We start from the raw sequence: 11,361 nt of genomic DNA, 5'->3' as shown, positions 1-11,361 counted from the left end.
ACGATCTTAATACACTTGCGCTCCATCGTCCCTATGAAGGTCCTGATGACCTTATAATAGGTGACGGGTCCCCGCTCTCCATATCTCATATAGGTTCATTCACTTTTCCTTCTTCATCCTCTACTCCTTTAATTTTTAATAATGTTCTTTGTGTACCACAAATATCTCGCAACTTATTTTCAATTCCGCAATTTTGTATTGATAACGATGCCATTGCTCTTTTCTCACCTACTTCTTTTCTTATTAAGGCTCGAACAACGGGAGCGGTACTTCTCCAAGGACCGCTTAACAATGGCACGTATGAATGGACACCATCATCACCCCGAGCACTCACTGCATCCGTTTCCTCCTCGCAATGGCACCACCGCCTAGGACATCCGTCATCCGCTATTCTCAAGCTTTTAAATACTCGTTTTAATTTTAATATATCCGAATATCCTCATTGTACCTCGTGTTTAATCAATAAAAGTCGAAACTTCCGTTCCGTATTTCTACTCTTACGTCAATCGCTCCTCTTGATTTAATTTTCTCGATTTGTGGATCGCTCCAATTTACTCTCTCCGAATTGCACAAATATTATGTGCTCTTTGTCGATCATTTCACGCACTATATCTGGCTCTTTCCCGTCCAAAAGAAATCCGATACAATCACCATATTCAAACAATTTCGAGCCTTGATTGAAAAACAATTCAACCGACCCATACTTCGGTTTTACTCTGATAACGGCGGCGAGTTTCGAAATTAACTCCTCTCATTATTAGATTCCGGTGTTACTCACTTAACCTCACCTCCTCATACACCCGAACACAATGGGTTTGCGGAGCGAAGACATCGTCACATCGTTGAAACGGGATTAGCCCTCCTCACTCACGCTCAATTACCCACGAAATATTGGCCTTACGCCTTCACCACTGCCTCTTATCTTATCAACAGACTACCCACTCCCACCCTCCAAAACGATTCCCCATATCACAAACTCTTCCATCAACATCCCAATTATGCTAAACTACATGCCTTTGGTTGCCTCTGTTTTCCCTGGCTTCGTCCGTACACACACAACAAACTCGACCCTCGATCTGCTCCCTGCATATTTCTAGGATATTCAAATACCCAATCTGCATTCTATTGTCTTGAACCGTGCACATCTCGTGTGTATACCTCACGCCATGTTCGCTTTGTCGAGACCGACCCCCGTATCACCAACTACTTGGCACAACCCCCACAGCCATCCCGTCTCCTTCCCAATGGACCACATTCGAACTCCCAATCCTCACCCCAACCTCCCCTGCTCCAATAAACCCCTCCCCTGTTCTTCCTGATGACCCAAACCCAACCATACCCGAACCTCCTACAACCCCATCCTCCCCTCCCACCACCTCCCCTGCCACTCCAGACCCCGCTGCCTCTTCCTCCCCACCTCCCCCACCTCCCCCACCTCCTCCTCCTCGACATGCCACTCGCCTTTCCCACAACATAATTAAACCTAACCCTCGCTACTTCTCTCCACCAAGGAAATCCGCCCATACTGCCTCTCTCCAAACACCCTACATTACACCAACCACGATAAAACAAGCCCTTGTTGACCCGCGCTGGCGTGATGCAATGCTAGCCGAATACGATGCTCTCACCCGCAATTCCACCTGGACACTCGTCCCTCCTAATCCCACCCGTAATGTCATAGGCTGCAAATGGATATTCCGAATTAAATATAATCCGGATGGTTCGGTCAAGCAATATAAGGCTCGCTTAGTTGCAAAGGGTTTTAATCAGCGTCCTGGTATTGATTACTCCGAGACATTTAGTCCCGTTATTAAACCTACAACAGTTCGTCTAATGCTTGGTCTTGCCGTGTCTAATGGTTGGCCTCTCCGACAACTCGATGTGAACAACGCTTTTTTACAAGGTCACCTTACCGATGATGTCTACATGATCCAGCCGCCTGGATTCGTGGACACGAATAATCCGTCCCATATTTGTAAATTAACGAAGGCGATATACGGTCTCAAGCAAGCACCAAGGGCGTGGTTCACTGAGCTACGCACCTACCTCACGTCTTATGGGTTTGTTAACTCCATTTCCGACTCTTCTCTATTTATTTTTACTCAAGCTAATACTCGATTATACGTTTTGGTTTATGTGGATGATATAATAGTCACTGGCACATCCGCTACTGCTATTGATACGTTTGTTACAGCTATTTCTCAACGGTTCTCACTCAAGGATTTGGGTCCTTTGTCCTACTTTCTTGGTGTTGAGGTAACTCCGACGCAACGAGGTTTGCACCTTAATCAATCAAAATATATTTCTGATATTCTCATTAAATATAACATGGAAGATTGTCGTCCTGTCACTACCCCGATGTCCACGGAGACCTTGCTTCTTCGTCATCCGGAACTCCCCATTCAAGATGAATCGCAATACCGTGCCTTGGTGGGCAGTCTTCAATATTTGTCCCTCACCAGGCCTGACATCTCATTTACTGTTAATAAGCTTGCACAATTCCTTACGCATCCGATCGAGTCCCATTGACCGCATCAAACGATTACTTCGGTACCTCAAGGGTACTCTTCATCATGGCATTCGCTTAAATCGCTCCTCTCCGTCTGTTCTTCACGCCTACTGTGATGCGGACTTGGGGGGCGACATGAATGACGATGTATCTACAGGTGGTTACATTGTATTTCTTGGTTCAAATCCGGTTTCCTGGTCTGCTCGCAAGCAACGAGCTGTCTCTCGATCCACAACTGAAGCTGAATTTAAAGCCGTCTCTGACACTACAGCTGAAATACTTTGGCTGCGTGCTCTGTTATCCGAATTGGGTGTGTCTCTTCCGCACACACCAACCATTTATTGTGACAATTTGGGTGCCTCGCATTACTCGGCTAACCCAATTTTTCACTCCCGTATGAAGCATCTCGCACTATCATTTCATTTTGTTCGCGAGCAAGTTCAACAAGGTACCCTTCGTGTGCAACATATCAATGGCTCCGATCAAATTGCTGATGTTCTCACCAAGCCTTTGGCTCGTGCCCGTTTTCTCACATTGGTCTCCAAGACAGGTCTCACTCTTAGACCGACTGTCTTGCGGGAGCGTGTTAAAGATATTCCCGTACCAATTTCCATATCTCGTAAATAATGTATTTAGGAAATTGTTAGCTACCTTTCCTTAGCTTGTGATACGTTTCTTGCACATAAGGTTTAGCTTAGATTTAACCTAGATTGTATATTCCATAACCCGGCACATTGTAATTGTATATATACTCGTTGATTCAATAAAAGTAAATATACATTCAAAGCATAAATCTTACATAGCACTACTAGAATAAATGGCAAAGAGACCATTGGAAATAGGTCTAAGAGACCAACATAGAGATGGTCTTAAGGTCAAAGGTCTCTTAGGGTAAGAGACCTTGCAAAAAAAAATGGTTTCTTTGAAAAAAAGTTAGAAATCACCTTTTCTAAATAAATGGTTTCTTTGTCGACTGAAAAAGAGACCATTAAAGTGAAAAAAATGGTTTCTTACCTCACAATCCCCTATTTACTAAATGAATAGGCAAAACTCCAACTTTTCCCGCCTAAAAATATTTCCTAGAATAGTGCTTGGTAGTTTCAGCAAATACTATATGGAGAAGATAAGTTATAAATGGATATAATATTTTGTATTTAAATATTTATAACATTTAATCATTCACATTCTACACAAATTTATGTCCGATGTTTTTAGGATAAGGAAATTCTTTTTTTTTTAAGGAACTTATTGATAAAAATTTATTGACTTTTTATGATAAGAAGTGGCGGCTAAAAATTATGGTATTTATAAATATTTGCTAAAATTTATTGACTTTTTATGATAAAAATTTGCAGCTAAAAAATATGTTATATTAGTAAATATTTGTAAATTAACATCATTAATTTCTCGGTAAAAAAACAAAAAAAAAAACAAAAAAAAATACTCATTTTATTACTTCTTACGATTTAAACACTTTTATTTATTTATCTAATCAAAATACATTAAGGAGAAACATGAAAAATAAGTGAATTGTCAATTTACATTCTATAAATAATACACTAAAAAGTAAAACTCTATAAAAACCGTTCATATATTGTACGAGGTCTATATTAGTAACTCTATAAATACCGCGCATTTATTGCGCGGGATCTAAACTAGTTACAAATCAAACAACAAAGATAGATGGTTTCTTTCCTAAAACCAAGGATTAGAGAAGTATGGTTTCTTTGATTTTTTTATTATTTTTTTTTTGATTGAGCTGCTTCCATGGTCATTGTTATTTATGGGGCCATAATGAGTTGATTGGGCGTATCGTATACTCGTGTTTCGTTGAAAATGGCACACATACCAAAGCTGATTTTAAAAAAATACATACATATATATAATAATAAAAAGTGTATTCGTTCTTACAATCACTTAAAAGCAAACAATATTTTGTGTCATTAATACAAAAAAAAATGACTAATTTACCAAAAAAAAATCACTTCGGATACCAAAACTATAGCAGCCAGTGTCACTGAAGTTCCTTCTAAGTAGCTCATACTCCTTGACCTTCAAACCACATTCAAGGAGCTTCATAGCCTTCTCACCTCTTACAATCACGTAGCAGGCGGTCTTTTCATTACGCTTGACACCAAAGGACCTCACAGTGTACGTAGCTGTTGAACACAAATCAATCTACTGTAAGATACTGAAATTGACATCTGCTTCTACCCAAAAATAACGGTTTCAAATCAACTGCTAACGAAACATAATGCATCACTGAATAGATATATATGATCAACTCACAAGGAACTACCGTCTATATTACTCAACCCCCCAACATGAGTATAACACTTGAACACTTTATTATATAAGCCCAAGTATGCAGATTTAGACTAAAGTTTAATAAACCAAGTACAATTTCAGAAATCAAAAGCGGAAAATTTAATAAACCATATTGCCCTACTCCTTAACTAATAAACCATACGATGCTAAAATACTAGATAAGCAAATCACACTACGAATGGAGTTCCCTCACAGCGTACTGCACGAGTCGGCAGAGGCAAGAATGCTGCATATTTTCTAGACTACTACAGGTACAATTAAGTTCATACTGCAACATTTTTACCATTGGTAAGACTGAGACAACATCAAAGAAGAACATATATACCTGAAATCAAGCATTTTTAATTGATATGATCTTAAAGAAACACACACCTCATTTATCTTTAGACTTTAGAGTGTTCCTTTTCTAGTCACAAAGAGGTCATTTGTGGATTTCAACCCACCTGTGGTAAATTATGTTTGCGCTCAACAAAAGACAGAATTCCAACCCCTGGCAATTCACCATTCCTGTCAGAAGCACTGAAGAGGAAATGATGGTGGCATTTAGTAAGCGACACACTCAAATGAACATAGTACTTTACATTCATGGTACTGAGTAATGTAACAGATTTCATAATAACCTGTGAACAAAAATAGTCATTGCAGTAAAAACATTAAGCTATTGATCCTTCTACTCCTCTAGAACAATTAAAACTCCTAAAACAGGCAACCAAACCTTGTTATTTAGTATGTAACAGCATTCTAATTGAAGAAGCAATTACAAATTTTAGCATGTCTTTATATATCCGCTCCAAAGAAAGCAACATCTAGTACTGTAATTCATTCAAAAAGACTATCTTCCTAATATTCAAGACGAAATCGAAGTAAACACAGCTTTAAACCATAGAAACGATTCACCTTTTTCAATCCTTACCTTCGAAATCAGCAAAAATAGCCTTAAAACTACCACATTTCAATCGTGTGAAAAGTCAAGGTGCGAAAGTAGAGCCATCTCAAAACTAACAAAAATCAAATGAAACAACTAAAATCCAAAAGAAAATCAAAATCAAATGAAAAACAAACAAAAATCAATCGAAAAATCGAAATATAAACGAGATAAAAACAAAAATCAAACGAAATATACAAAAAAAAAAAAAAAAAAAAAATGAAGTACAAACGAAAATAAAAAACAAACAACAAACCTTGATAAAAAGACGATTTGTGACTTTGTGGGGTAGAAATTACTCAATTAGGGTTGACGAATTGGGTATTTGATTGTGGAGGAATTGGAGATCTGAAAATTAGGGTTGGGGAAGTGAGTGTGAGAGAGAGCAGCGATTTTGGAGGTACGCTCAAACCATTTTATTTGGGATTGATCTGAAAATTTCTGAAAAAACCAAAATTAAATTTGTGACTTTTTAATCCATTTTTTAATATAAGAAACCATTTTTACACTACAATGGTTTCTTTGTTATTTGAAAGAGATCATTTTTCTTTATTGAATGATTTCTTTGACCAAAGAAACCATTTAGATACTTAGATGGTTACTTATTAATGATGCTTTTGCCCCATATTCTTGTAGTCGCATGAGCAACAGTACCAGCCAAAAAGTAAAGAAAAAGCAACTTTACTGTAGCAAAGTCTTAGAGTGGGTCTTGGATTTCCAAGACTCACTTTAAGACCCGTAAATAGTGTTTTGTGTTTGTGTAGAAGTGGATCATCTTATATCTTATATATATATATATAAAACTGGGTTGAAACGCTGTAGATGCGCCACGTGGCATGTAGAAAACTTAAAAAAAAAAAATTGAAGTTAAATGTATTCATTCATCCAGAACCAATAATTACAGCATAGTCAACAAATAATAAGATGACTATGTGTATGTGGAATTCCCAAGATAAGAGATTAATATCATCTTGAACAGATACATAGTAGTAGTATATTGGTGCATGCATTATAACTAGAACGTTGGTACACTGTAACTAGAATGGCCGATTATTAGGCATTTGACATACATATAAATTTTTATATTTCAAGATGCATGCACATAGTCAAACTAAAATTGGAAACACATTTTGAGTATTCAACGACAATTTTTGTGCTATGTATACATATTTAGTATCCAAGATACTTCTCTTCAGCCCATACACCCTATAAATATAGTGTTTTTTTTTCTCTTCTCACAACAAATGATGGGATATTGTACATTTGTTGTGCAATTTTTTTCTTCTAGAACTATGAGACAGTCTCCAAAAAAAATGTGATTAACAAAAAGTAAGCTTTCCAATTTGTTACGTTTACATGCATTTATGATTTTATGCTATAATTTGATTTGCAGGTATTGTTCGTCAAACTTGAAAGATATGCTTAGCCTAGAAATTAAATTAAATCGATAAGGATGACTGGTTTGTGTCACTTTATACAAGATTAATTCATTACTAATTATTTTGCAATTCACAGGGGAGCCGATCAGCCTTGCGAATCCTGAGTATCTCTGGTGGGATCTTGGAAAAGAAATAGTCGATGTAGTAGCCCGAAAAGTAATAGAAATGGAGAAATATATGATGCTATAGCAACAATGAATGAGAGAACGATGGCGAGAACGAAATGGATACCGAGATGAATAATTATTTTAGGGTTCTTTGATTTTATCTAATAGAGGATTGATAAGAAAAGGTGAGTACCCGAGTAGTTATCCATCTTATTTTATCTTATCTCATCTTATATCTTTATATAAAGTTGAGTTGAAAAATTGTAGACTTAACATGTGGAAAGAATTTTTTGTTAATTAGCTTAATGTTACGAATCCATATTGTAAATGTACGATTCTGTGGATACATACGATTATATATTCCAATCCATATATATTCAAAATAAAAGGAAAGATCATGTCATAGTGAATAGGCTCTAAAATTTGCAGCACATTTTAATTTTCAGAACATTGAAAAGATGTTAATTCAATGCATTGAAAATGTCATATTAATCACTATGTAAGTTGTACATATTCAATGTCCATTATTTGTATTTAACACATACATACTTAGCTTCCATGGCTCCTTAATGGATGAATCAAGTAAATATGAGATCGTTCCCTCACAACTTCACTACACTTTCTATTTATTTTTGACACTTTTACAAAAAAAATATGCAAAAGAAGTTGAGAAATAAAACGTATGGAGTAAGCTTTTTCATGAATTGCTATATTTACAACAGTAATACACTTGGTTTGAAGTTGTCCTTTCGAAAAAAAAAATTCTCTACTGCCGATGAGATGCATGGAAGTTGATAGCTCAATCATTTAGATTGTGGAATGTTAAGTTTGAATAAGTAGCAAAATTTGGTGTTTTTATTTGCAAATCCTTGATTGGGGCAAAGAAATCGGCTTCGCTATCAGCAAAATTGATTCCAAGAAGTGTGCCTACCGCTCTGCCCTATTATTAGACCGTCCAACCACTACAAGAAAAAGTGTTTTGGGCGACAAAATGGTTTAGCATGGGCAACAAAGATTCTACTCATACCCCGTATTTATTAGGATAATTACTTTAAGTCAAAATTTATTTTATGGTCTACGAATGAAGTACATGCTTTATTTGTTTTCTTAATTATCGGTATTAATTTAAAAAAAAAATAGAAGTGTATTAAAAATATAAAGATCATATTTAAAAAATATTAAAAATAAATAGATTACTCATACACCGTATGATTTAAAATTTGTTTCATGGTCTACAATGATTTAATGAGAAAACGTTTTTCTCTTATTTTGTGCGTTGAATAATGAAGTGTATTAAAAATATATAGATCATTTTTACACTAATTTTACTGTGGAAAAAAAAAGGAAAGTCTATTATGTTCTAATAATGTAAAATGTTTTTAACTAAAAGGTCGAATGACGCTAACGTGACATTGAATAGTGCATAACAACCAGTATTTGATATATAAAGGTGGTTTGAGTAAATGTCTTACAAAATTTTATATTAAAAGTAATAAAACGTTTAAAAAAGTAATAAAACGTTTTAAAAAAAAAAAACTTAGATCATTATCCATCACGAAAAATATATTTATAAGAGTCATTATATTTATTAAAAAAATTAAAGATAATTATTTAGAGACAATAACGAGCATGTATGTACACAGTGATAACGAGTATGTATGTGCACAACGTTAGCGAGTAAGTATATGTACACAATGATAAAGAGTATGTATGTCCAAAGTGATAGCGAGTGTGCATGTATGCGTACAGCGATAGCGAGTATACATGTACACATCGGTAACAAGTATGTCTAATATCATTCATAAAACATTGATTATGTATAATTAGTTATCACCCATTACTTATAATTTAAACTGTATGTTTTTTTATATTAAAATACTTTGAAGATAAATCTAAAAAACGGACATTTAAAAAAGATTATTTTATATAATTTATTAGTAAAATTTCAATTGTAATATATTAATTACAAAATATACAAACTTGCCGCGCGAAGCGCGGGATACTACCTAGTTTTTACTATTGTTGAGATTTTTGATAGGTTTGAGGGATAAAGTGGAATAAATAAGAGAGTCTGAGTTAAGACTCATATTCGATCTATGGATAAACTTAGTCTTAGAGTACGTGCTCAAACAGTTGTCCACCAGGTATGTGAACATGGCTTCTGCTACACATATAAGCTTGAATATTCCAGAAATACGAAGCTCCGTCAAATTTAGCCTCGCTAACTCGACCATCAACCTTATTATACCAGAATAATCTACAAGTAAAAAGCTGTCGAACTAAAACCATGTCATCTGAAATGTGACAATAAGCAACAGGATTAGTATGTTCCAATTTGAAACAATTAGAATTAGGAATGGTCAACAGCATGACCCATGACTCTTGTACACCATATTCCTTCATTACCCACACATCGTGGCGATTCGCAATCATATCGTTGAATGTTGAAGACAAACAGTCATCAATAAGCCCGATATCAACTACGTTGGTTTTTTTGTTGCAGGTTGGGTCGTAATAGAACTGAGGCAATAAACAATCGTCTGTCCACTTCTTCTTACAAATGTCGAAACAACCGATCCTAAATTTGTGCAATGTGGGAATCCAAAACATCCAATGCAACAAATTGTTATCAAAGAGGACACCATACTGCTTAAGTGCGTTCATATTATCTATAGGAAACGTTATTTCATCAACTACACTCCAGGTGTTCTTATTCAAGCTGTACACACTAGTTATTCGCGTTTTCACGACGGAATTGTTGCGATACACGGATACAACAACTATTACGTAATCGAGGTTTTCATGATCAAACCCGAAACCGTGACTGTGTCCAACCCCAAGTTGTTCATGAAGCCTACTATGGATACATCGGCAAATTCGGGTCGTCGGGTTGAGAATGCAGTACTCGTTGAAGTTTAACGTAGTTAGGCGAATACAAAGCAAGCCATTGGATGTCCCGATGACGGAAATAAATGGATTCGTTTTGGTGTAAAAGAAGGTTGTTGTGGTGGTTGTTGCGTATGGCCCGCCAAGGTGGTAGCAGTTAATGCGACGGTCTCCAGTGAGGATGAGGCGTTTGTCTGCTGCGGAGGACGAGAGAGACTGGTGGTCGAGGTAATTTTGGGTGAAATCTCGGGATGAAATTACGGAATTCCAGGATTTGCAGACGGATTTGAAACGGATTAGGGTTTTTGCAGGTAACCACGGAAGGATTTCCATGATGATAACGTCCATGGTGAGGCCCTCGAAAACGTCCATGCTGAGGCCCTCGAGGGTCGTCATTGATAATCAGCTTGATCGTTGGTTTTTTTTTTGGAGTGCTCTCATTAAATAGTGTATATATACTCTGTTATATGTATGGAATACGGAAAGTCAAGAAGTGAAAAACGGAAATTGGGTGAAAGATTTTGTGTATATTATTTGTGTTAATAACATCGTATACAAAACATGGTATTTATATACACCCAAAACATATCATAAAGATATTTTTTTCCTATTCTAAGGCCTAGAATTAAAGTAACAGTATAACTTGCTACACAATTAAGAAATATAGGGAATATACAAAATATCTTCTCAATACTCCTCCTCGAGTTGGGACACTCGGTAACTTAACTCCCAACTTGGACTGAAGATATGCGAAAGCTTCTTCTCCCAAGGCCTTAGTGAATAGGTCTGCAATCTGTTCTTTACTACGAACATGCGAAGCGGAAATCGTGCCACTAACAAGATGATGGCGAACGAAATGACAGTCTATCTCAATGTGCTTCGTTCTATCATGAAAAAACGAATTTCTCGCAATATGTAAAGCAGCTTGATTATCACAAAGCATTTTCATTGGTTGAGTGTGACTAATTCCAAGCGAGGCAAGAAATGATTTTAACCAAATAAGCTCACTTGTCAGACCTGCCAGAGCTCGATATTCAGCTTCAGCCGTGGATTTGGCCACTGTGGTCTGTTTCTTGTCTCGCCACAAGATGGGTGTATTTCCGAGGGCAACAAAATACCCGGTTAGAGACCGTCTTGACAATGGAGAGCTGGCATAGTCGGAATCTG

At 36.4% G+C, this 11,361-nt stretch overlaps 1 protein-coding gene across 1 annotated transcript; it reads right to left on the bottom strand.

The window, feature by feature from the left end:
- Positions 1 to 9,420: 9,420 nt before the first annotated feature.
- On the bottom strand, positions 9,421 to 10,590 carry LOC141594937 (F-box/kelch-repeat protein At3g23880-like). The gene has a single exon (XM_074414917.1). The coding sequence runs from the start codon at positions 10,588 to 10,590 to the stop codon at positions 9,421 to 9,423; it is 1,170 nt and encodes a 389-aa protein (XP_074271018.1).
- Between the last annotated feature and the right edge of the window lie 771 nt (positions 10,591 to 11,361).

Source organism: Silene latifolia, chromosome 8 (genome assembly GCF_048544455.1).
Source record: "Silene latifolia isolate original U9 population chromosome 8, ASM4854445v1, whole genome shotgun sequence".
NCBI lineage: Eukaryota > Viridiplantae > Streptophyta > Magnoliopsida > Caryophyllales > Caryophyllaceae > Silene > Silene latifolia.
Note: the sequence above shows the minus strand (reverse complement) of the source record. Positions and strands in the feature narration are given on the sequence as shown.

Excerpts from the sequence above, each read along its gene's own strand:
- LOC141594937 (XM_074414917.1), bottom strand. The coding sequence starts at position 10,590 with ATGACGACCCTCGAGGGCCTCAGCATGGACGTTTTCGAGGGCCTCACC.